Source organism: Podarcis melisellensis, assembly GCF_964234715.1.
Source record: "Podarcis melisellensis genome assembly, chromosome: 2".
NCBI classification, from domain to species: domain Eukaryota; kingdom Metazoa; phylum Chordata; class Lepidosauria; order Squamata; family Lacertidae; genus Podarcis; species Podarcis melisellensis.
This window is the reverse complement of record NC_138529.1, coordinates 56,955,815-56,983,693: the sequence shown is the minus strand read 5'-3', so window position 1 is coordinate 56,983,693 and position 27,879 is coordinate 56,955,815. Positions and strand designations below refer to the sequence as shown.

General features: G+C 39.7%; 1 protein-coding gene across 1 annotated transcript; it reads left to right on the top strand.

Annotated features, from left to right (window-relative positions):
• The first annotated feature begins 277 nt into the window (after positions 1-277).
• Positions 278-27,664, top strand: SAR1B (secretion associated Ras related GTPase 1B). Its single transcript, XM_081894599.1, has 7 exons — positions 278-436; positions 13,021-13,096; positions 18,038-18,157; positions 19,019-19,084; positions 20,682-20,785; positions 22,178-22,309; positions 23,795-27,664. Exons 2-7 carry the CDS (start codon positions 13,039-13,041, stop codon positions 23,909-23,911), a joined length of 597 nt encoding a protein of 198 aa, XP_081750725.1. The 5' UTR covers positions 278-436; positions 13,021-13,038; the 3' UTR covers positions 23,912-27,664.
• Positions 27,665-27,879: the final 215 nt, after the last annotated feature.

Below are 27,879 nucleotides of genomic sequence, written 5' to 3'. Positions count from 1 at the left end.
AGGAGTAACCGCGGATTTGGGTTGAAGCCGCAGCTCTCCTTTCTCCAGCGAGACCCCATAAGTACTCTTGAGGGGAAAGGACCGTCTTTCCGAATAGACCCCTTGCTAGCAGCTATAGGGTGATGGTGGCGGTTGTTTTCTGAAAGAGAAGCGGCTGGAAGAGGAGCAGCCTTCGTTGGGGGGCGGGATGCTGGAGGGGGACCCAGCCAGAGGCAAAACGTCCCACCAGCCGACCCCGACCATCCACAGCAGAAAGAGGAGGCGGCGGCTCAGCTACCGGCGGCGGCCGTAATCCGACGGGACCCGGAAGGAAGGAGCCGGCGAGGGGCGGAGCGGAGGAGAGGAGAAGAGCCGAGCGGAGCGGCCTCGGGCTCCTGTGTTGGTGCCGGGCGGAGCTGAAGACGGAGTGGCCCGGATCCCAGGCTCTCGGTAGCGGGTGAGTGGCGCTTGGCGGCGGGGCTGCCGGCCGGGAGGGAAGGTGGTTGGCCCCCCTTTCTCTCGCCGCCTCTGGCCTTTCCTCCGCACAGAGCCCCGCGACGACTCTCCGGCCCCATAGCCCCTCTCTGCCGGGTCTGTCCTGCTAGCCATATACTCCCACCTTACCTATGTTGCCCCCCACCCCCTGCCCCGTCCTCTCTTGCCCGACCCCTTGGCTCTGCTTGTGCCCTTAGTGCTGTCTCTGATATTTGTTTGCCCCTTCTCGCAAAAGATCCCTTCTTTCGCCCCACTGCTTCTTTCCCCTTCCCACTAAAATAATAACAATAATCTCGTGCTGTTTCTTTCCCTCTCCTTTTGTCACTTGCCCCTAATGCCCCCTCACCCTCCCTGTCTCTCGATTGCCTGCCCCCCTCTTTATTTCTTTATGTTCTTCCTTGTTTTGTTTATGATGGTGGTTTTTATTTATTTATTTTAAATTAGATGTTGGTGGCTCCGTAGTTCACCAGTGCTGTCACGCATTTTGCCTAAGTAAAGGACACTTGCAATTTAGAAAGGAAACCAAGTATGGTGCCTTGCCCAGTTGTCATATGATGAGTCAGTGCAGGGAGCACGAAGGGTGAAACTGGGTTGGTGATTTGACTAGTAGTAACCTTTGCCGCTGTCACATCTCAAGTTGCCACTAATGAATCACTGCTATAGCACCCATAACGAGCTAAAAAATGTGTGGCGGTTTCTGTTTCTTTCACCCTTGACAACAGTTCTGTGAGGTAGGCCTTTGTCATTTCCATATACGGATGCGGAACTCAGAGTGATTTGCCCAGGTAACTTCCCACATAAGCATAAGTCGGGTCAAGCCAAGCGCACCACCTCTGGACCAAGCTGGCAAGCTGTGCCCATGGCCACACATGTTCTCACTGAGGACATGATGTTCTCAGATAAGATGTCAGTTGGCAAATTCTTCCAATTGATAATTATGAAACAAAAGGCTTAATACTGATACATTCTCAGTGGTGGGAAGCTCAGAAGACACACCACTGGCTGTATGGGAAGAACTTGGCTTAATTGAAAATTAGAAAATGCTGCCTTGGTGCTGGTGGGCTATTATAGTGTAGTATATATAGCAGCTTGGGAGAAGGAGAAAGCACACACCATATTTTTTATAATAACCTTTTTTGTCCCATCAGCTATTTTTTACAGAATTAAATGCATACATGAAGTGATAAATAGCCCATAAACTTATAGTTCATTTAATATTTTGTCCGCTCTTCACTGCTGTTTCTGGGGCATCTGAAGTCACTTAGAGTAGGGGTGATGAACCTTAGGCTTTCCAGGTACTACTGTATTAGACTCCAGCTCCCATCAGCCCCAGCCAGTATGATCAATGGTCAGGAATGATGGGAGTAGTAATCTAGCACCATCTGGAGTATCACTGGTTCCTGCAGCTCTACCCTGGAAGCAAATCAAAAGTATTGTTGGATAGCAATCCTAACACTACTTGCACCAGGAAGGAAATCCCATTGAACTTTGTTTGCTTCTAGCAAATACAATTATAATTTAGCTATTAAGAAGTGCTTCCGTTTGCTTGTTTTCCTACAACTGGTATTAAAACATATTTCATTACTCAACCTGCTCATTAAAATGTTTTCATGCTTCTTATGTGGAAGTCAGGCTAGGCGGCTTTTCCTGGGGACTGTGTTCCTTTGTTAAAAATAATAGGTATGGATATTAAGGTTGCGTAATACAAATTAGTTCCCCCTGAACATGCTTTAACTATGTAGTGTTTGTAATCAGGATTTTCTAGACTCACCCTCCTACTTTTAAATTTGTTTATCAATGAAGTAGGAATGCAGATATCACATTAGTGGACCTGATGTTTGGTGGTAGGAATTTTAGGTGAATTAATTTAGAACAAATGAGTGAAAATTTATGCATGTGTCAGAAGTTCAAAAAATGAATTGTACGAGAAGGCAAACTGAAAAATATTATTCACTGATATAAAGCTTCATATATTTCTAATATTTAATGTGGAAAAGAAGGCAGGCATTGTGTTACATTGGTAGAAAATTACGAAGTCTTCAGAGATTAACAACAGCAAAATAGTATACAAGAAAGAGGTCTGTATTTAAAGAAAACATCAATTACTTGCAGAATGTAATGCATACCAAATCAATATGCTAGTATTTAAATGGACTCTGGAGTACACTAAACATTAACCACACATCTATTTAAAATTGTAAGTTCTGCTGTGGGAATTTGTAAGAAGTTGTTTCTTACTAAGAAGTAATTTTGCAATCATAGTCATATGTAGGTCACTGTACGTCAGGCATGGAAGTTTCACTTTGATTTTCTAACATTTAAAAATCTGATGACATATGTCAGTGTAGATTATTTCGCATTACTAACTCTACCTTTTTTGGGTGGAAGGAGCATTAGGTGAAATGGAATGAATCAATAAAAAATGAAATTCATTCAAGGTAAATTTAAACAGTATTAAATTACTTTTAGTTGATCACCATTACCACCTCATTATATAATGAATACAGAAGTGCCACCATCTCTCTGATAGTGAATCTAATTGGCATTAAAATCATTGTATTTAATCTGTTATACATATATACCACTACGAAGTGCTATGAAGCAGGCTAGCTTTTTAAGAATGTGTAAAAAATAAGTGTTTGCATGGCATGACCTATATACTTTCTTAGCTTTAGCATTGTAGTAGTGCAACTTCAAAAAAGGTTGCTGCTTACATGTTGAAAGGTAGGAATGCAGTTGTGTTAAAAGGTTGAGACAGAGATGATAGAGACGCAAGGCAACCAAACAATTGCAACACTACTCCCAAGGTGTCCTTATACTTCTGATTACTCAAAACTAAGCAGTGAATGGCAGGGGTTGGATTACTAAATAATTGCCTTGAGCCTTCTGGTATGTTTCTTCCAAATCATCCAGCACTGGCCATGGTCTGAAAGTGACAAAACACGTTGAGTGCCATACATAGAAAACACACACACACACACACACACACACACACACACACACACACACACACACACACACACCTCTACTAGCCCAGCCATATGTTCTTACAACAGGTCACATACAGTGCATAATAGTTATAAAATGTTACTTGAAATGTATATTATATGCAACAGTTATTGTGACTCATATTACGCCACAATGTGCAACTTACATACCGTAAATATGTTGTCATATGTGTCATTTAAATCCCTTCTTAGGACTGTCATAATTCCTTCCCAGATAATTTAATAATTATTGGGCCTAAAATTTGTACCATGTAGGGCATCTTATGGAGGTTTTGTAAGAAGCTTACAATCTGAAAGACAGGTTGGATGAGGAGTGGATATATGTTACTGCTTTCAAGAGAGAGACAATATATTTAATAGTTGGAAAACCTTTTAGGTTAATTATTAGTAAGTTCAAACTTACTAATGGTTTGGAAAGTGTAGAATTGATGTTGCTACTAGAATCCCACCCCATTTCTTGAAGCAGATAGGGGCTTCTATCTTCTCCTCAGATATATCCCCCTCACAAAAAAAATGCTGAAGATATCTTGCCTTGCCTTAGGGAGCCGTACAATCCTGTAAAGTTTGAAAACAGGCTTGAACACAAAGTGTATATGAAGTTTTCAGGTAATTTAAAACAAGCCACAAGCACAGGAAATACTTCCCCTATGGGAAATGTGGTTATCCTGAAAGGATGCAGAAGCAGAAATAGCCACTGAAGTATTGGTGTCAGCTGGCAACTTCGTTGTTAAGTTTGAGGCAGAGAAATTTAAATGAAAATTTGTTGGCCAAATGATTCCAGATTATATTCATCAATATGAAATCATCATCTTAAAAGGGGGATTTCTGTGACCTTTGTTTTCCCTGCAAATGATGATAAATGTTGGGTTGAAAAGAAACAAATAATGACATTACAATTTTCCACATGGACTTGATGCTGACCTACAACTTGTCAGTGCATAGTTAAATGTCATATACATAGGCTCTTGCTTTGGAGGCATTTATTTGTAAGTGTCTGTCATTGAATTGTAACAAGTTATAGTGGTCACAGATCATTTGACAGAAAACCATTTTTCCACAGTTCCCAAGAAACATCAGCATATGATTGACTCTTGTCCATGAAACATTAGCTTTTTACATATATTGCTGCAGGTGGATTTCTTTTTTTATTGGTTTTTTATAAAAGACAATAACATTATTAAAGTTATAGGTAAATTCTTAAGGTTGCAAGATTGTCATGTTGGTCACATCTTTTAAAAAAAAACCCAAGAAAAAGGAAGTATTTAAATTAAAAATACTTACTGATTTTGTTTTGGAGGGAAGATCAATAAAGTTACCACACAAATAGTTTAATGTTAATTGGAGTTCAAATAAAAGTAGCTAAAACACAAATGTTATGTACATAAGCTTCCAGATGTTATACTGGTCACTACGGAATTGCCCTTCAATAACAGAGTGGCAGTTTTCAAACTGTGTTCACAAAACTTTGGAATTCCATAAAAGCTTGGTAGCTCCACAGTGATAGGTTTATTAGTGGGTGAGCTGCCTGATAGACAGTTTGTCTGTCATCATTAGTATTGCCTTGCAATGTGCAGCTGTGAAGGGGTTGAGGTGTGTGTTCTAGGAAGGCCTGTCAGCACATATGGGGCAATGACTAGGTCGAAACAGTAACACACAAGGATTCAATGGAAGATGAGCAGAGATTCTGTGAACAGCAATATGAAATGGGATCACTGAAGGTCTGAGAAATTTGAACCCCATTGGTATAGATCACTATGACTATGTTCATTCATAGGGGACACATACACACACGGTGCAGATGGACTAGTTAGAGCTCACTGTTTGTTTATAGCTCCATCAATGCACAAAAGTAATTTGCAAGGTATGAGTGGCATGGGCCCTCTCGTATGGAGCTTACAATCGAAAAGTTGATACAGAAGACAGGGAGGGAAACAGAAGTGGTGTACATGATATAATTTCATTAACTTGGGCGTAGTCAATTTCTTAACTATAGTTAAGAGACTGGGTGTGAGCCATTGCAGGCTGGGTGTCATATACCTCCCCCTGTCCCCAATTCTTCTGTTCTGGTGTGTGAATTGTTACTGCTCATACCCTGTCAGTCTGAAGCCTACCAAAATCTCCATTAGCACTAATTGCAGTTAAGGTTTACCAGGATTCCATTTTACTTGAGATTTGAAACTTAACTGGTTATTGAGACATCAAAGATTGGTAAGCAGTATTCAGTTACAGAAGTTACATAAAGATGCTTAGCATAGCTTGTAGAATTAGAAGCCTGCAGGTTCAGGTCAGCTTCTGTTTTTCAAATAAAAGGTGCTACCTCACCCTTTGGTAGCTCTCAAATAATGCATGACCATTCTAATAGGTTTCACTACATTGTACTGTAACCAGATAGCCATAGAAAAAAGGCTTACATAAATCACAGTTTTGATTTATATGGAAATATTTCATCTGGAAACTTTCTTGTTCTCCAAGGTAATTGGATACTACTTAGCTTCCAGAGACCATAATATATTTCTGCTTTACTTGAATAGAACTCAATCATCAATAGAAAATTAGTTGAAAATACAGGCAGAATGCAAAGTTCAATAAAACTGCTGTGAGTCTTGCAGAGTCACACAGTAGACTTTAAACTTTCATTTGCCAAGCTGTTTCTAGAAGATTGAATTTCTACAATTCTAGGTGCACAAAGTACAATGGCTAAAGTGCAATCAGATTGTATGTTAACTCTTTCCGTAATTTTTCTTAGAGGAGTTTTTACTTGATATTGTAAAACAAAGCTGTTGCTGTTATCTAGTGAATTCTCTTCTAGTTATTTATCATAATTTTGAGAGGGAGATTTCCAAAATAGTAAGTTATCATTTACTACGTTTATAAAATAATTACCTTAGAATTGTCATCCTGTATGCTGGCTAGGAGGAAGCTATGATGTTTAGCCTTGGAGAAAGCCACTTTATTCTAGAATAGGAAAGGGGGAATCTCCTGCCCTCCAGATGTTTCTTGCCTCGTCTTTGACCATTTGCTGTGGGGACTGGGGCTGCCTTCTTCTCGAGGACTAATATAAAGGCATTTAGAATGCATTTTAAAATGTATGCAAGATCCTGTAGGGTTAAAGCTGTTTAGATCTAAAAAATGACTCTGCATTCTGAATGTGGTAGCTAGGGAGCGAGGCAAAACCTTGGGTGCATATATGCTAAAGTGGAAGGAAAGTGTTTCCATGTGCTTGTGCAGACAGTGTAGAACAACTGTCAACTTCAAGGACCGCAGTGTAGGAAGAAGGCATTGGATAGAGTTATGTGGGCTATGCTTATGCAATGTTACTTTCTTGCATCTGCCCTCTCTCTGCCACCCCATGCTGAGTGTGGGCAGCAGCAGCAACAAACATTATACTCTTTGTGAAAGGACACCTATTCCTAGATCATTTCCTATAACATTTACTTGCCTCTTGCTGTGTTTTTAGTAGTCATAGCCATAGGTATTCAGGCAGGAGTGTGCAAATCACATCAGTATCCTTGGCCTGCAGTGAGAGGTTTGAAATCAACCTTTCAAAGAAGCACTGCTGTATATTGATTTATATTTGGCAAAGCCATAGCTTTCTGAAATAAAGAACACCAGCTGTGTTTTGTGGGGTTTTGATACTCGATCTGACCTGTGCAAGCTTCATTGAAAAGAAGAGTTTTAACCACAAGAACCTGGGTCAGGCTGATCCATTTCTTTGGATATCTCAAAACATCACTGCAGAGGCCACATTGCACCAAACACATAGTAATGGACATTAGAATAGGACATTAGCAAATACAGTATTGAAATGTGCAATAGGTAATCAGCAGCAAAACGGGGGAAGGAATGATGCCCTCCCTTACCCTTCATGTGATGAGGTGTGGAAGATTCCTCACCCATTCCACAACTTGTTCTAGAGGCCAGTGTTACAAGTGCATGGATGATCCAGGGTGGGCCCAGTATCCAGACCTGGTTCGAATTCTTGCTTGACCTAGAGTGACTTGGATGAACAAACGGTGAAGCTGTGGTGGGACTTTCCTTCTGTGCCGCAATCTCTGACACTCCTCACGCAGGAGATGCCATATGGGAACTTAAGCGTTTCTCCTCAAACAACTGCATATGTCTTTTATTTTGGTTAGGCTTGAATATGCCTCAGCATGAAAGACCCAAACAGGATTTTTATATAAAGATATCTGGTGACAAAATCCTTAATCATACATGCCAATAGTACTGCACTATTGCATTTTTATGGTTCTTTCCCCTCCTCTTTTCCATGGTAGATATATTCAATTTCAGTCTTGTACTGTAGATTGTTACTGTTGTTGTTACTACTACTGCATCATTTCTATCCTGTCTGTCCTTTTGCAAGGAGCATAGGGCAGCAATTATGAAAGAACAAACTACCTTTAAGTATCAAGCTTCTCAGTAAGATATGTAATTTCCCATTTAGCAATAGAAATGTCCACTTTGGATGCTGGGTATCTTCCCTACTGTGCTCCCCCTCCATAGTTTGTTTCAATACAATATGTTAATTTCCTCTCTTATATAGTGTGTTGCATTTTAGTGTAACTTCAAATAAAATCTCCAGAGGCCTCTGTTTTGATTTACAAGATTGCTTAACCCAAAAGGATCCTTCCAGCTCAACTTCCTAAAGCCGAGTCATGTTATTTTCACCTCTGAAATATGAGCAGTTATTTTGCATCACACCCTGTGGACTGATTTGTATGTTACTTGAGTAGATAGTTTTTCTAAACCTCTTGGAAGCTTTTCCTGTTCGGTATTTTGTTCAGGCAATAAATAAATCAGATGACGTGTATGTACTGCTGTGTTTGCTTGTTCTTGACCTTTGCTTTGCAGTCATGTAAGTGTCAGTTTTAGACGTGCCGTTGTGTAATGTGGAGTTCATGTGATGAGCATGTTCTGTCCTTAATGTTTTCTTTGTAAGGCATCTTGTATCTAATCAGTTGTTGTATAGTTTAGCCTAGCCTTTTACAGCACAATCCCATGCAGTCTTACTTGGGAATAAATCATATCAAAGTCAGTGGTACTTAGTTCTGAGTAAACATAGGATCAGGTTGTCAGTTTTTTCTAATAAGGGGAAGCACAGCATAGGTCCTAATATTAGTTTTTTCTTGTTACACTTCATGTGATAGATCTTTGCTTTTTATGTTAACAACAGAAGGTTCTGGGTTTTTTTGATAATTAATAATAGTCTTCAGAAATCTAGGAAAAACATAGCTCCTCACTCCTAATAAGAGTGCCTATAGAGCTGTTTTAGGTCTTGATCCACTGATGAATTTTGCCCTGGCTACTTTGTATCATAATCAGTAAGATGTTATCCCAGACTTGTAAAGAGAAACTACCAGATCACCTATGGTGATTATTATTTTATTCCTGGTGAGCAGGGAGAGGAAGTGTTGTAAGACAGAATTTTTTTTCTTATTCAGCCTTTCTATGTTTCCAGATAGCTAATATTAATGAGGTAAGTGGGATAAATTTGTGGCCAATGGCTGTTGTGGATGTATTGCAAATCTGTGAGTGTATATATTTTCATGGGAGAGGCCAGTATATAGGCATTTCTGGGAGTGAAAGAACGTGAGTGCCACCTTTGCAGTTTGTTTGTGGTAATTTAAAGTATTTCAGAAGTTCAGAGTTTATCTGAGAGCTGTAATGAGTTCTAGGGATTTTAATAAAATAAAGCAGCAAGTTGGAAGCAGTTGTTTTTTCTCCTCTTTCTTTTTTTTAACTTCTTTTTATTCATTATAACCAAACAACAACCAAACAACAACAACAACAAAAAATAAAAATAAACTGTTTTTATTCTCCTCTTTCAAATGTTTTTCATGCACAATACTGAGCACTGCAGTTCTCAAAAGAGAAAATAAGGATCTAGTTCTTGCGGTCTGGATATAGTTTCTGGCTGTTTCAAAAAAACTATTGACCATCTATCTCCATGTTGCAACACCAGGTGATAGAAAGGTTTAAAGTTTCTCTTATGTGGCTTTCTCGCAGTTTCTATTGTCTTGTCACAAAAATGGACATTGGAGCCTTCTCTGAATCACTGAAGTTTTGATTACGCTTGACTACAGCCAATGGACTTTGAACTCATATCACCTGACCCAATCCACACAGATGTTAGGGGTGAACATTTATAAAAAGTTGTAACCACAGATTCCTGTGCCATCAGGGAAACTGAACCCGATCAGTAATTATCCTGGTGGTGTTGCAATCTGTTTCTGAGCAGGCTATAAATGCATACACTCAAGGAGCTGAAGACATGTTTAATTTTGATTGGAAGTAGGACAGTGCAGTGATAAGGAAATAAGAGTGCCAGGGTCACTTGGATCCATGTGTTTCCTTAGACACAGCAGTCGTGATAGTGAACTGCTCCCCCAGCAGCTGTTTTAATTGTGCTGCTTCTAGTCACATTCAGGGTGAAAGAATCTTTCAGGCCTGGCTGTACTCATACCAATTTGTCCCTTAATGGCTGATGCAGATGCTTTGTGCAGTGTGTCTGGACCAGGGTTTGCTGTTGGTTCAGGAGTTCCAGGAACAAAGGGACACTTGCTGTACTTTTATGTTTCCTCCCAGTTTTACATTGAAACCCTATAGATATAAGCCCAGCCTGGTACTCTCCACATGTGTTGGACAACTATTCCCAAAATGGCCAGTGGTCTGGCATGATGGGAGTAGAGCCCAAAACATGAATGGCAGCAGGAAAGGGATGGATGGTATAACCCTAATACAAGTACACCAATCTCATGCAATCTAAACAATTAAGAGTTAAGACTGGAGGGAAGTGTTCACTGGCCAGTAGATAAGAATCTATAAGTCCTGTAGGCTTCCTAGTTTGTAACTAATAAAACCGGCTCCTCCAAATGAGAGATATTATCTTGGTTTGCTCGAAGGATGTGCCCTTTGCTGAAGGCTGTTTAAGACTTAATTCCATACCATGATGTGCTCAGAATGTTGATTAGTTACTGTAACACACTTTGGGGTGAATATTTTTGGCATGGAAAATGGTCTTTCAGGGTCTGTTAGGTGGTGAACCTATTTGCTGCCCCACTGATTCAAAACCATTGTGTGTTCTCTTTTTGAGGTTCCAGCCAGTCATGATTCATGTGGCCACTATGATGTCACTGCAGCATGTAGATTTAATTAGTTGGTTATGTTACAGAAGGCAAACAAAGTCCTTAGCTTTATCTTCATATGGAATGGAGAGGAAGAAGGAATACATCAGTTGTTTAACCCTCCTGTGAATGCTTTTGTGTCCTTTGGAGCCCCAGCAAAAAATGGCCAAAAAGAGTGCCCTTTTTCAGAGTGTGTGAAAATTTTAATGATTTCCATAATGCCCCCCCCCCAAGGCGCGGTTATACTCAGCACTGTTGGTTATTTTTCTGAGAACTTTCAGACAACACATCATTGCAATAGTAGAGTTTAATTTGAATAATATTGTGATTTCTTGTGTTACCTGGCTGGCTGGAGAAGGTCACATTCCTTGTATTTTGAAATGGAGATGTCTCACCCAAAATTATATGAAATTGATTATGCTATGCTGGAAGAACTACTTAATTGTTTTTGCTAGCATTGCCAGTTACTCTAAACAAATGACCTGGTTTTCCTCTGGGTCTTTTACCTAGTTAAATGAACATGAATGGCCATGAATTTAAATTATGATTCACAAAAAGTACTTCCGAATTTTATATGGAAGGGAAGAGTGTTAAACTCTAAGGCATTGTATTTCACCACTTTTATCAAAGTAAATTCTTATTTCGTAAAACATCAAAGAAGGGGTCAACAATCCCTTGGCAGAGATGATACCTCTTTATCTCCTCTGGATGTGATATTCCTTACCATTCATTGAAGTCTGGAACCAAACTAGATTTATGCTGTGCCACAATAACAGTTTGTGATGTGGAACGAATGCTAGTCTTAGTTTTTTAAAAAAAAGATTTTGATTAAATTTTTCAAAAGTTATATCAAAACAAAACAAAACAAAACAAAACAATAATAAAGAAAAAAAACAGACAAAGAGAACAAGACAAAAGAAAAAAAACAAGTATAATTTCATTCCCTTATTTTCTTATAACTTACTTTCCCGACTTCCCCATACCTCCCCTCTCTGTATTCCAATTTCTATTTATTAATTCAGCAAATCCTTTCCCTTAATTTCATTTAGTTTTTAGCCCTTCTTTTCTTACTACTTATCCAATCCGGCTGGAAACTACACAATTTCTAAACCAACGTCATTCTAACATTTATTAATTTTACAATATTTCTTGAGATAATCCTTAAATTTATTCCAATCTTCTTCCACTGTCTCTCTCCCCTGGTCTCGGATTCTGCCAGTCATTTCTGCCAGTCCCATATAGTCTATCACCTTCATCTGCCATTCTTCCAAGGTGGGTAGATCTTGTGTCTTCCAATACTTTGCGATGAGTATTTTTGCTGCTGTTATAGCATACATAAAGAATGTTCTATCCTTCTCTGGCACCGTTTGGCTGACAATACACAGGAGAAAGGCCTCTGGTTTCTTCAGAAAGGTATATTTAAATACCTTTGGAACGAATGCTAGTCTTAGAGTGAGATTAAAAAGTATAATTGGTTGTGTACATTTTAAGCAATGTTACCAATTGTGTAAGAAGATACATGCTTTTATTTGGAAAAAGATGAAGCTGGCATTTCTGGGCTTTGGATTCTACTCAATTCCCTACTTGTGCCTTCTGGATTCTGTGATTTCTGAATTCAATCCTGTTCTCTCTCCATTGTTAATAATACAAGGGGGAAAGTGACTTTTGTGCATTAATGGAGCACTTTCACATTAGCAGACCTTGGAAACCCTACTAAATATGTGTGCCACACAGTCACTTCACTTTTATTTTTACACGATCCCATTATATTACAATAGCTGCTGTAGACTTGGATCCAAGTTATTTCAGATGAAGTCAAGGGGTTTCCACATACCTATTGACTCCTTTGTGTAGCACAGATGCTTGGCATACCACAAAACTTACTTCAAAATGCCTTTTGGAGATATCTTCTGATGAACAGATTTATGCTAGAAGAACTGTTCCCACAAGCACTCCAAGTTGCATTAATCACAGAAAGTCACAGAAGACTGCAGCTTTTCTTTCTACATTGTGCTGTTCTTGCAGAGAAAGGCTGTAGATGATCAGATTGTATGGGTCTCACATTCATGCATGCGCACACCTATTCCGAGTGCAAGGGATGGAGGACCTGAAAAATGACACTTCAAACCCTGTTGGACATGAAGAACTTGTTGTGCATTTCAGTGGAATGTGGCCTTAATCTTTCTTTTTTTTAAAAGCATCAAAACAGAAAAATTGCCTCTCTCCAGAATAGTTTTTAAAATTCCAATCCATCAGTATTGGTGGTTTCACAACTGAATAATAAAAGTGATTTATCTCTGGATATGTTAATTCTGTCAAGTGCTCCACATTTCTCTTTTCATTTTCAATGTTATTTCAGTAGAGTGTTAATGCCATTTGATGTATGGGGCTTCTCTTTTGATTTCTTTCAGAACCTGCAAGATTTGGACATGTCCTTTATATTTGACTGGATTTACAGTGGTTTCAGTAGTGTACTACAGTTTTTAGGTAAGACATCTTTGTATGGAATGGACAATTCTGATTACTTCCATTTCCATCACACTGATTATATCCATATATTCATGGATGGCTCTTTGATCCAGCAAAGGCTTTCATGAATGGAAGCAGGAGAGGTATGGGGGGGGGAGGTAGATTCTCCCTTTCTATTCAATTACCCATCTGTTTCAGAGACTTGTGGGACCCTCCAGTTTGGGGAGCAGAGAGAACTATGGAGGGAAGGGAAACCAGCAAAATATACCTCCCTTCATCTTGCCTTCAAAGAAACCCCTGCTGATCAGAGAGCTGTCTGTGGATGGAAGGACGGCCTTGGATACAATCAACTGTCATGATACATATCTGCTAGCAGTCCACCTCACTAATGTTCCATTTCTGTTTAATTTTTCCGTAGCCTATGCTGTACCGTGCAACCTATCTTTACTAGACAAATAAATTAACCTGCTCCTGGCAGTTGCAGTGGAAGGGGAGCCACAGATATACACAGCATTGTTCTAACCCCATGTGCCATGTTCTTCTCCTTTGCTCTGGAAAACATGGGAAGCTGGAGTGGAAAGCAAAGTACTTTCAGTCGGCAATGTGAGAAAGGAAGCTGCTTGACAGCTGCCAAATTGGGCAGCATCCTTCGGAGAGCTGATTTTCTTTTCTGAAAGATGCCAACTGTAAAGCGTGTTGTGCTATTAATAATATCATAGGAACCTGCTTTATACAGAGTCGGACCATTGGTCTATGCAGTACAATTAAGTGACTAAGTACTATCATAGAATTGTAGAGTTGGAAGGGACCCCAACGGTCATCTTGTCCAATCCTCTACAATGCACTAGTTCAGGCTTCCTCAGCCTTGGCCCTCCCAATGTTTTTGGCCTACAACTCCCATGATTCCTAGCTAGCAGGACCAGTGGTCAGGAATGATGGGAATTGTAGTCTCAAAACATCTGGAGGGCCGAGGTTGAGGAAGCCTGCACTAGTTAATAATCACTATGGTCTACTCATTACAGACTGACCACTACCTCTATAAATTAGCTTCTGCACAACAAATATATACTTTGAATTGGGGATAGTAATAAAGCCTCAATTATAAACTAAAATGTAGTAGCATTTTCAATTTGGTCTATAAAATGTTAAAGCGGCCTGTCAAAGCCTTAACAATGTACTTGTTCGCAAGTCTTCCTGAAGAGAGAACACACCTTTTCTAATTGATTGAAACTGCCACTGGTTATTGTAAAATGCTCTTATCCCTGCTGAATTGCCTGCAGCCCTGATAGGCCTTCTGACTTTGTCCAGTTTGGCAGCAATAAAGGCACCTTTGTATCATAGTACGCTTAGCAGCAGCGAACTTTGTCCTTCAAATCATTATGAGCTGCAGTTTTGCTTGGGGCAGATCTTTTGTAACAGATGAACTCTTTAAGACTGCCTCTTAAAGCTATCTAGGTTACTCACTAGCATGACAAACATAATAAATTGTACAAACCAGCACTAAACTGCAGATTACACATGCTTAATCAGAAGTAAATTTAAACTACGTAATGGGGCTTGCCTTGCTCAGAAATAAAGATGCATGGGATTGCAGCTCTGGACATTGAAATGGTTTAAGACGGTGCATTTGTAAACTCCTAAAGGAGGAAAATACATCTTATTGAGAAGAATAAATCACTTTAACTTTACATACATACATGCATACATACATACATACATACATACATACATATATATTTCAAAAACTATCTGCAAACACAGCACAACCCCACTGTTTGCATTACTGTAGTGCATTATACTTGGGGTTGCCTTTGAAGACTGATTAGAAACAACAGTTGGTTCAAAATACAGTAGTTACATTACTGCCTGGAACAGAATGAATTATAATCCATTCTTTAAAAAAAAAAATCCCAGTATATTTTCAAATACAGTTTAAGGGAGGGGTAGAGAATATTAGGGACGCGGGTGGCGCTGTGGGTAAAACCTCAGTGCCTAGGACTTCCTGATCGTAAGGTCGGCGGTTCGAATCCCCGCGGCGGGGTGAGCTCCCATCGTTCGGTCCCAGCTCCTGTCAACCTAGCAGTTCGAAAGCACCCCTAAGTGCAAGTAGATAAATAGGGACCGCTTTATAGCGGGAAGGTAAGTGGCGTTTCCGTGTGCGGCGCTGGTGCTGGCTCGCCAGATGCAGCTTTGTCACGCTGGCCACGTGACCCAGAAGTGTCTTCGGACAGCGCCGGCTCCCGGGCTCTTGAGCGAGATGAGCGCGCAACCCTAGAGTCGGTCACGACTGGCCCTGACGAGCAGGGGTACCTTTACCTTTAGAGAACCTGTTACCTTCCAGTTGGTTTTACACCCTCCAAATCCCCATCAGTCTCGACTAGCATGGCCAACCATTAGGGATGCCCCAGAGCACCCTTGACATAGTGTTGGTCCAAGGAATTGTGGGAAATTAAAATGGCAGCTTTCATTGGGAAACAGAAATGGTGGTGTTTGTATGCACACTGGAGGGCACTATGCTAAGGACCTTCTCAAATCTGGTGCAGGCCCTGGATAGGTCTTTTCTGAGGTAGTATCCTCACTTTTAAATTATTTCCCTGGTTGCAAGTCTGGGGAGGAAAGAAGAGATGAAAAATATTTTTATCCCCCCCCCCCCCTTTTAAAAGCTATTAGGTCTTTTTAAAAGCTCTGCTTTTGGTGGTTGCTGTCTTTTTTAAAAAAAGTGGTGTTTTCCTGATTTTCATTGTGGATTTTAAATTTCATCATAAGCCGATTTGAGAATCTGTTGAACTGAAGAGCAGGGCAGCAAAAGCTAAAAATATAGATTGTATAAACCATTTAGGACCAGCAGTGTGAAGAGCTTCACTGCAATTTTGAAGCAAATGTGTCACATCATTATGTTTATGACACACAGGAGTTCATCTAAAGGTCTGCTGGTGCTTTTCATCACATCCTGAACGTGTCTAAAATAGTATTGTGTCCATTATTCTTTCACAGAGATAGTCTATGTATGAGAAGCATCATTTGTGAAGTTAGCTAGACTTTCAGAGCTGAGGCCCCAAGCACCCTGGGAACTCCCACCACTGCCCTCCTGGTGCTCAGGAGGAGCATTAGCGTCTGTCATCACCTGCTGCCTTTTACATGCTTCTGAGGATTGGGTCCCTGTGGTGGGAACCCTCCTCCTCCTCCTCAGGGGCAGCAGTAACCACGAGAAGGGCTGTGGCTCATTGGTTCGAGCACATATTTTGCATGCAAAGGTTCAAAAAGCAATCCTACTGCCAGTTGGTGTAGACAGCACTGGTTATAGATGGACCAATGGTCTGATACAGTATAAGGTAGCTTCTTTTATTCCTAGACTGGATGTTCAGAAATTTTGCTGGGTAAGCAGAGTTCTCTGAAATCCCCTGCAGCTGCTCAGAGATAACATAGGAAGCTGCTTTATACCATTCATCTAGTCCAGGATTTTCTATGGCCCTCAAGGGTTTCAGGTACGGGTCTCTCCCAACCCTAGGTGGAGACACCTGGGATTTATGGCCCTTCCCAGTCAAGTGTCAAAATTCACCATTTATGGGTAAGTTGTTAAAAGTGAATAACCCCTGTTAGCTCAGTCAGTAGAGCATGAGACTCCTAAACTCGGGGATGTGGACCTGAGCCCCACATTGGGCAAAAGATTCCTGCATTGCAGGGGGTTGGACTAGATGACCCTCGTGGTCCCTTCCAACTCTACTATTCTATGACTCACCTTAAAAAATCAGTACATGGATAAAGCATGAATTTTAAGCTAAGATGTAGTATTTTAGGCTCTGAAACACATTCATTTTCCATTCATTTTCTGATGATGCATGCTAATGGAAGGTTGTTTTTTAGCCTTTCAGTCTACATTTTCTTATGATTTAGGGAAAAGCACACTCATAACTGACTTCGTTCTGCAGGCCTTCAGAGGAATACATGATTAGTAATTTTAAATGTTTCTGAAAAGGAGATAGGCACTGTGGGGGAGGGGTAATTGACTGAGAACTCACTGAGAAAGGAATAACTTTTAGAACTCAACAGATGTTTTATCACTTTTCATCTTTGCAATTTCTGCTTGAAGATTTGTGTGCAGCTCTGAAGCTTTCCCTTTCTCATTTCTTTTTTCACGGTCAGCCTAGTTGGCTCAGTAAAACTCAGTTCAGTTGACTCCTATTCTCTATTACTCATTATTCAAACGGGCTTAAATTAAAAATGGCATTTTAGAAACATAACTATAATTGCATTATAATCATAGTAATGTGTTAGGAAACATCTGAGGGCTGACTTGTTGTTCAGCTAAGGAGAATGTCTGCCTGGATCAAAACACAAACATTCATAATGTAGATATACATACCCAAGTGACTTCGACTCCCATTATTCCTGACCGTTGGCCATGCTAAATTGGAATTGATGGGAACTGAAGCCAAGCAACATCCAGAAAGCTGCAGGTTCGCTATTCCTGATCTAGTTCAATAGTCTACTCTGGCAGTGGCTCCCCAAGATATCAAACAGAGGTTTTCCACATCTCTTGCTATTGGATGCTTTTATCTAGAATTGTCAGGGAATAATCCTAGAAGCTCAGCATGCCAAGCATGTGCTCTGTCACTGACCTATGATCCCTTCCCAAATGTTGTGGAGACCTTAGATGGAGCCTCCTACGCTTGTTGTACTGCATTCTTCTCTTAGTTTTAGCAGATAAACCTGAGCTAGAATGATAGCCTGTCTTAAAGGTGTCATCCTGTTTCCATCTATTCTAGAGTAACCTGATCCTGAATACTTGCATGGCTGTATTTACATATGTAGAATGTTTTGAGATTATGTGATGATAGGGAAATTGTTGTGTTCCATCCTAAATAAGCATTTAGCAAAACTTAATCATCAGACATTCTATTATGATGAGACACTTGTGGAAATTAGTACTTACTCATCAAATACTTTTATCTTTTCCAGGACTGTACAAAAAAACTGGTAAACTAGTATTCCTTGGTTTGGATAATGCTGGGAAAACGACTCTCCTACATATGCTTAAAGATGGCAGACTGGGTCAACATGTCCCCACACTACATGCAAGTAAGTCAATATATCCTTTCTCTCTTACAGTGGTACCTCTGGTTACGAACTTAATTCGTCCCGGAGGTCTGTTCTTAACCTGAAACTGTTCTTAACCTGAGGTACCACTTTAGCTAATGGGGCCTCCCACTGCCGCTGTGCCGCCGCCTCGCAATTTCTGTTCTCATCCTGAGGAAAAATTCTTAACCCGAGGTACTATTCCAGGTTAGCGGAGTCTGTAACCCGAAATGTTTGTAACCCAAGGTGTTTGTAACCCAAGGTACCACTGTATGCCCAGTGCTGTTTCAAATCTCAGCACTTTAGTAGGCTATTGAACTAGATCAGGAATTTGCTGCCAAGGAGTGTGGTGGAGTCTCCTTCTTTGGAGGTCTTTAACCAGAGGCTTGACAACCATATGTCAGGAGTGCTCTGATGGTGTTTCCTGCTTGGCAGGGGGTTGGACTCGATGGCCCTTGTGGTCTCTTCCAACTCTATGATTCTATGGGGAACCAGAATAAACTCTTCCATTCAGTGTGAGTTAGACTGCAACCTTATGCATGCTTGCAGCTGATTAGTAGCATTTACTTCCGAGGAAGCATGTATAGGGTCAGTTTCATCACCTTGTTCTATACAGTGGTACCACTAGTAATGAACTTAATTCATTCCGGAGGTCCGTCAGCACACAATTTCTGTTCTCATCCTGGGGCAAAGTTCCCAACTCAAGGTAACTCTTCCAGGTTAGCGGAGTTTGTAACCTGAAGCGTTTGTAACTTGAGGTACCACTGTAATGCAATATGGTTTATCAGTATGATTATTACCTTTACTAGAGAAGAGTTTGCTGTAAGATAGGGTTTTGAAAAATAGTATTTTCTGTTTCTGCAGCTGCAGAAGAGCTGACAATTGCTGGTATGACTTTCACTACTTTTGATCTAGGCGGACATACCCAAGGTAAGTGATGCTAACATACAGAAGGCTTCTTTTAACATGTTAAGCTTCCTTGGTTGCACATCAAAAGTTATTGCATTGCAAGAGGGTTGTGTATTTTCAATTCTGAAAACATTCCTGATTTTATTAAATTTTTACTGTAGTCTGTTACATGTAAGGTGTGTGGGATGTTGGACTTTTTCATCAACACAGAGTGTGCACAGCGACTGGAGCGTAGAAATAAAAGGCTGTCCGCAATATCTTTGCTTCGTTTTAATATTGAAAATGTAACAGCCAAACTCTGCAAGCCATCACCATTCCTCACCAGCAGCATACAAAACATATGATCAACTTAAATACAGATTTCAAATAATCAGTTATCCTATCACATCCCTTCCTGCATTCGGTGCAGAGAGTAACTCCCTTTCTAATTAGGCAAAAAGTCGAGAGATCACAGGTGTGCAGCTAAGTAGGTCAAACTGCAAGCATACACCTGTGAGCTTCAATTAACCAACCCCGTTCACTGACCACTTTAAGATAAAGAAAAACCAACACACTGACATGAGCTACAGGATGCTACAACTGCAACATTTGTACTTAATAGAATTGAAGCGGTGCATTGCACTTATGGTGATAGAATTTTCTAAAAGGTCCAGGATTATTGCAGCATTTAATTTTCAATGCAATACTAAAATAAAAGTCAATGTGTGCCTTTAATTAGTCTCTGATTCTTTAGAGAGCTTAAAGTTGTGAAACACCTCTGTTTTCATTATACACAATAAAAATAGGTTAGTTAAGGCAGCAATTTGATCAAGTGGATTTAAGTTGATAGTTGTATCCAATGCAGTTCATTGTGTTCGTGGAACAACTTCGGCTCATGCAATGGAATTCCCCCTTCCTCTCCTACCCCTGTGACCCCAAAATCTGTTCCAGTGGGAACCCCCAGAGCAGATTTGGTAGGCTCTAAAGATTTGGAAGAAAGGAGAGAAAGAGGAAGTTCCACAATAACAATGACTACAATGGATACAACCCTCCACCCTTACAGTGAACTGATCCTCAAATATTTCTTGGTTTTGTGTGTAAATACTTCAGCATGGATACTGGGTAGCCGGTGGATCAAAGAGGGCATTTTCTAGAATTTATTAGAGGCTGAAACAGAAAATATGTTATTGTCTTGGGTGTAGTTTAATTTTTTTAGGAGATAAATCTTCTTCTTTGACAATCACTTGTAGCCAAGTAAGATTGCCTTCCATAAACACGTGTTTAGGAGATAAATATTTCTAATGGCGATACGGCCATTTTGTTGTGTTTTTTAAGTTCTACCATGAAGTTTAGCATTCATTTTTAAAACCTGCAAGCCATGTACTGTAGCACATGTTTAGAAGTGGATTTATGGCTATTAAGGCTGTTTCTTGCAGTAAAATTAATATGGTTTTTCAGTTTTAAACCCAGTACTTCACACTGTAGAACAAAAGAGAGTGGGCTTTTAAAAAGCTTTTAAATATATCTCCTAATGCCCTTTTTAAAGTTTCTGCTCCTTAATGAGGTGTTACTATGAATAGAGTTAGAAGAATAACAGATAATTTCCTCTTGCAGCTCCTTTATAACTCTCTTTTGTTAGCTCGCAGAGTGTGGAAAAACTATCTGCCTGCCATCAATGGGATTGTCTTTCTGGTGGATTGTGCAGATCGTGAAAGACTGGCTGAATCAAAGCAAGAAATTGATGTGAGTTAGTAATGTACTTGGTATTTGTAAAATACTAGTGAAGTGTATGACATTTTGATGGATGGGGAAAAGAGGGAGAGTCTGTATTTTGCAGGGACAGGGGGCATTGCATCTGTATGGCTACAGCATCATATATGACCCTACAACTCAATAAAATAAAAATAAAAAAGAGAACTTTGGGGGGAAAGGTTATCTTGGTGGAGACTGGTACATAAGAGCAAATGGGACATTGCCCCACCAGTGTTGGTCTTCCTATTTAAAACCACCCCAGGGGTGGTACTACCTGTCAGCTTAATTCTCCTTAGTCCATAGCAGGGGTAGGCAACCTAAGGCCCAGGGGCCAGATGCGGCCCAATCGCCTTCTCAATCTGGCCCGCGGATGATCCAGGAATCAGTGTGTTTTTACATGAGTAGAATGTGTTCTTTTATTTAAAATGCATCTCTGGGTTATTTGTGGGGCATAGGAATTCGTTCATTATTATTTTTCAAAATATAGTCCAGCCCAGAGATGGTCTGAGGGACGGGACCGGCCTCCAGCTGAAAAAGGTTGCTGACCCCTGGTCTATAGGTTGTCCTTGTAGAACTCTGAAAATAGGATGAAGGGAACAAAACTAGAATTAGTTGGCTCTGGCTCCACCTACTGTTAATCTCCCTTCCTTCTGCCCCACCAGTCTCATTAGGCATAAGCCGTCACTGGATTATCTGATTGCATTTGATTTTCACAGCTTTCTATCATATTTGGTATTTCTACTGGTTTTTTGTGTGTGTGTTTTAATTTATTTAATCATTTTTTCAATACAAACAACAACCGCAAAAGACACATAAAACAAAAACCATAATAACACTAATAACGCAATTTGACAATTCAGATTTGAATACTGATATACCTATGACTACACCTTTTAAACAATATTTCCCCACCTCTCCTCCCCCTACTTCCCACCACTGCCTACCTTATCGCTTAAATATTCCTTCCAGATTTCTTCATATTTATGCATTCTTAATTTACATCGACATGCAATTCGTTCGTATGTAGCTAGTCTGCCCATATTATCAATCCATGTGCTCAGTGGAATCTTTCTACAGGTTTTATACATTTGTTAAATATGCAGTTCTGTAAAGCTTTATTTTCTTTCCCTGGTTAATTAATGAATCTTTGTTTAGTTTGATGGAGGAAAGCCATGTTATGGTTGATTAATATGTGGCCATTCCCTCTATTTTTGAATATATTTTGGCCTTGATGTAAGAGTGAGAGAGATCCTTAAATGAAATATTTTTAAAGGTGTCAAAATTTTCTCCATCTTTTCTCCATTGAGTCTCTGAAGCTTCACTTCATGTATGTTGTATGTGAATGTATAAAACCTAACACATGTGTCTTTCCTCTCTACATAGGCACTTATGACAGATGAAACTATTGCTAACGTGCCTATCCTAATTCTTGGTAACAAGATTGACAGACCAGAAGCCATCAGTGAAGAAGGGTTACGAGAGATGTTCGGTTTGTATGGCCAGACAACAGGAAAGGTATTAATTGTCCTGTTCCCATTGCTTCAAAATACATAATTTCAATGTGCCTATCATTTTCTCCCCCCAGTGTTTCTGTGGTCTGCTTTACTGAAAGCTTGCATATACCGTATTTTTCCGTCTAAGACGCCCCCATGTATAAGACGCCCCTATTTTGGGGGACTCAGGTTTAAGAAAATGGGGGGAGATGGCCCAGAGTATAAGATACCCCCTAATTTTTGACATTATTTTAAGGGGGAAAACCTAGTCTTATACATGGAAAAATACGGTAATTCTTTGTCAGTTCCATATGGTTCTCAAGATGCATTTTTAAAAGGATGCTTACAGGACTTCATAGATTCCTTTTTAAAATAAGTCACTAACAAGTAAGCCTTTACAGATTACTTGTTCACCATAAAGCCAAGCTGGCTTTGTTAAATTGTACTTTTAATATAATACAGAATTTTTAGAGCTAATTGTCTAATGGAAATCTGAATTGTTGCCTTGTGAAATGTTCTTGCTAATGCCTCTAGCAATAAACCGAAGGGTTCCAATTTTAAACAAAGTTTATTTTAAATCTTTTAATTAAATATAATTATAACCCAGGTTGTATCATTTACAATAGGCAACTTTTATGTTTGAATACCAGAAGCAGATTTCTCTATTATTTCTTGGGCTTCTGAAAATGTTACCACCCACTCATCTGAAACCTACTTTTCTATGCTCAGGAAATAAGCCGTCCGTGAACATGAATGACAATGGAGAGAAAGACACTTGCCTTCTAGCACTAGGGGAACCTATTCCCTCAGTGGTTGTGTCTTCATGGAATCATAGAACTGTAAAGTTGGAAGGGGTCCTGTTGGTCATCTAGTTCAAGTCTCTGCACTTTATTCTGCTAGAGGCGAGAAATCCTGTTAGTATAGTGGAGAGGCCTCAAAACTAGTACAGAACCAAAACATGCAGCAGTACTGTCCTTGTAAGGTACTTACCGGGGGTGGGGGACAGAGATGGAACCTGAGTTTTCCCAGAAAATGAGTTTTTATTGAGAAAGCAAAACAAAAGGCAGTTGTGTGTTAACCAGGCTTTCTCAACCTCAGCCCTCCAGATGTTTTTGGCCTGCAACTCCCATAATCCCCAGCTAGTAGGACCAGCGGTCAGGGATGATGGGAATTGTAGTCTCAAAACATCTGGAGGGCCGAGGTTGAGGAAGCCTGGTGTTAACTGTTGAAGACAGTCCCAAAGAAGAGAGGGGTAGAGGTGAAAAGAACTATAAGGCCGAATTGTTTTCAATTATAGCTCCCCTACCCAACTTCTAGGTTGGATTACTGTAGTGATCTTTAACAGGGCTTGGAGAACTGGCCAGAAGAGGGTTGCGGTCACCATATTGGTCTCAGCTGATAGGAAGTCATTCAGTTTGGCTACTTGAGGCTCAAAAGGTATAGAGAAATGGGAAAGATTGAGTTTCAATTTATTGACCCACTTTCTTCTTTTTTATGTCATTTTCAGGGGAATGTTTCAGTGAAAGAATTGAACACCCGACCCTTAGAAGTCTTCATGTGCAGTGTGTTAAAGAGGCAAGGCTATGGTGAAGGATTTCGTTGGATGGCACAATACATTGATTAATGCCAAAATCACACTATCCCAAGCCTGTTCATTATTTGATCTCTCAGTGTACATAACTTGAACTCAATAGACTTTGGTTACAATAGCGTATTTTTTTTATTATTGTATCAATTGTGTTAAATTTTAAGTGTAAAGACTGAAAATGGATTTTAAGCAAGTTTGTCAATTTGGATCTTGTAACATTAGTCTCTAGTCCTATAAAACCACTTTCTTTTGGGATTCATAGCTTGTCTCTTGTCTGCAGTCCTTTTATGTGTGACCGTGACTTTCTAGCTCGGTATGGTTTTTTTTTAATGCAGTTTTTAACAGCTCAACTCTGCAGACTTGTTGGTCATATATAATGCTCATCATGTTAAATTTTTATGTACTTTTTTCAAAACTGGTTTTATAAATGTAGAGTGTATAACCACCTCTCAAAGAATAGTAATGAATCAGCTTACGGATAATTGCATGATGCCTTACAGTTTTCAATAATATACTTTCTTATGCAACGTCATGCAATAAAACTAAATCCCGTTTCTTGACATCTTTAATGGGAAATACTTCATTTTAATGTGTCTTAACCTAGTAAGGATGTCTCAAAATGTGAATATGTGGGGTAGCTTTTTGAAATGCAGTATAATTTCAGTGCACTGTAGATTTTTAAATTTATTTATCTGATTACTTTTTTGCTGGGACTTAATCCAATTAATTTTAACCATGTTTTCTGAATATCAGCATTCATTCACAGTTCTCCACGTTGTACAGCAAGAGGTACCATGATCTCACTGTATCATAGTACTAGTGAATGCCTGGATTTCGTGCAGAAATTTAAAGAACCACAGGAAGAACGAAAGGCTTTGTGCCCTGCTGCATCCATAGGTTGAACAGTGTTTTGCACAAGCTTCTGGGATGTGGCAAAGGTGGATAATTTAGGTGGCAGTCTATTGGCCTAAGGAATAGGGCAGTGTACTCAGCACTTAAGATCTACAAGATTTAGTTTTTCTGGATTTTCTAAATTTTTCCTAGATTTCCTAGATTTTATTCACTAGGTTGAGGCCTCTGAGTGTAGCTGTTATACTCCGTACCTTGAGCAGTTTTCATTCCTCTTGGAAGTGTTTGTGCATTCTGTTAGTTGCTATGCTGTGTTTGTTATCTCTTATCAGCCAGTACTCCCTAGGAAGGAGATTCCTAGTTGCCCATTTTGGCTATGATAAAATGCTTTCTTTAATGAACTGTTCATGGGTTGATGAAATTGATAGCTGTCGTGCAGAGAAGAAGCTTTGCAGTTACCTCATTCATGAGTAGGTACTATGTTGTGATTTTTGTATTAGCAAATGGAATAGTTTAAGATTCTTGGCAGAGTTGATTGATCTGGGGTACTACCTACAAAAGTAACCTGGCAGAGTAAGCATCTCCTTAATGTAAGAGTCATGTGAGGAGCAGGGACTTGGCTCCTTCCTGTCACAATAAACAATTATTGTGGCACCCGAACTTAACCTATGTCATGTAATACATTGAATACTTATTTTTGAAGTATGGTCAGAGATTGTTATAATGTTGAGACTTCAAGGATAGCTTTTCTATGTACCTATATCCGAGTATGGCTGCTGCTACTTGGTACCTAATTTTCACTGTACTATGCAAGTAGAACCATTTTAAACTGGTTTAACTGTGTGGCATTCCCTAGAGAAAACGATGGACTGTAATTTTGAAAGGCTGCTAAGAATTTTAAGATTTCTCCAACTTCAGTACAAGGTTGCAGTTTCTACAATACCTTGGAAGGGAGGAACTGAACTTACAGTTTGGTTATATTTCCCATATTGCTCATTCTGCATATTTCTTCTGTAGCCTTGTTCAAAGTGAGTGCTCCCATTTTTTTTCCATGGAAAGAAGAGTCTTTGTCTGTTTAGAAGGCTTTCAGATATTGAAGACATCTTTTCAAGAAGTACAAAAAATTCTATCACTAAAATCAAGTGAGGGCCGATGTAGTGCTTTTGAAAACAGGTGCCTAAATATCAGATGTTGCAAAAGAACTTGAAATATGGCTTATAGCTGTTAACATGTGTTTATTATTTTTCTTGATTTCTCATTTTAAAATATAACACTTCCAGGTTTGTTGGTGAGAGACAGAGTAATTCTTTAATTTACTTGTGCTTGAATCACCATCTGAGTCCCAGTATTGTACCAATAAAGTTAATTTAGGGCTTTGAATACATTTATACAGATTATTGTTGATACTTTTTTTTGGTTTCTTGACTTTCATTGGAATCCTTTCAGTAGTCAAATATGAGGTGGTGTTGGGCTCCAGTGTGGTGAATGGTCAGGGATGATAGGAGTTACAACCCATCAATACCTGGTGGGTCACAGGTTTCCCCATCACTGAATTATGGACTGAGCACACAATCCTATTAGTTGATAGACTGGGCAGACCTTCATATATGAGTGTAATTATCACATAATATTTCACACATGCATAAGGAAATACAACAGCTAAAGGTTTCCACCTTGTGACCTAAACATTTTTCTAGGGTTTTAAAATAGTGGTGTGACGACAAGAGCATTTTGGAGACTAGGCCTGTCATGTCACTAGTGAAGAAAGACGCTATCCTGTCAAGATATGTTGTTTAATGGTGTAGGAATGCCTTATCAGTCTCATTCTGAGCTGTAACAGTAGGGGAGAGGTACTAAGAATTAAAATGAATAGGCTAATACTTTAAGAAGCATTATGTAAGGTTTTGTTTTGTTTTTTAGCACATGCCCCTATTATTCTTCACACCCTAGGACCCCAATTTCAGGACTGCTCCACACAAGGCATTAAGAAATTAATTTCACATGTGGGGCACTTTCATGGATCCCCAACTGGCAGCAAAGCAGAGGCTTGATACATGGGATATAACAAACATGTGATAAGCATCAGTAGACGCCTGTATTGACAATTTATGTTCCAGCCTAGTAGTGTTGTTTTTAATGTGATATGATCATCCTTTTTCCCTTTGGGTTTTTACAGTCTTCTCTTGGAGTACCTTGCCAGTATTTATAGAATGAGAAATCAGACACTGGTTATGTTTGGACATAACACTAAACTATGGTTTAGTTCAGGACGGTGAATCTGTGGCCCTCCAGCTATTGGCCTACAACTTGAAGCATCACTGATCATTTGCCGTGCTGGCTGGGGAGTCCAAAAATGTCTGGAGGACCACACATTCTCTATCCCTGGTTTAGTGCTTTAAAAATGAGCCTAGACTCCTCCTGGGCTTGTGTGCTCTCTTCTCCTTCTCCAGTGTGATGGTGAGGAAGAAATTGAGAGCTTCTGTTTTAGATTAAGCACAGTTTATGGTTCAAGCTTGTTTGTATTCATTAATGATAACCACTAGTTATGATAACCAACTCCCCCTCACAGCCATACCAGAGAACAAGTGGAAGGACTAATTTAGTGTTTTGTCCAAACCAGCCACTCTCCTGTTAACAAAATGACTTTGTTAACAGGTTTAGGTAGAAATGCCAAAGAAAGAGATGAAGGAATTATTCTCCCGCTGCATTTGTTTCTTCAGCATGAGGCAGTTTTAGTTTATTTAGCAAGTTAAGCATTTATTTCCAGAAAGCAGACAGTTCCTAAGGTTATTCAGCCATTATTTCTGTGTTTTGCGGGGGGAGTTGGCAGTGTTTCATACTTTGTTTTGCCACTCAGAGTTGGCTCGCTAACTCATTTAAAAGGATAGTAACTCTTAAGACTGTGCTGGAAGAAACTCACTAATAAAATGTTAATATGAATGAAGTGTGTCTAATTTAATTTTTCCTACCGTGGTTTCAGGTGCCCCGTGCATGCCGCTGTCATTAGTGAGACTAAAGCATACATATTTGTTGAGATGCCTGCTTTGCAGGGGGCTGGACTAGGCAATCCTCAGAGTTCCTCCCAATTCTATGATTCCTTGTATTATAGTCACTAAATTGGGATTAACATTTGGCTGTACAATACTGATATATTT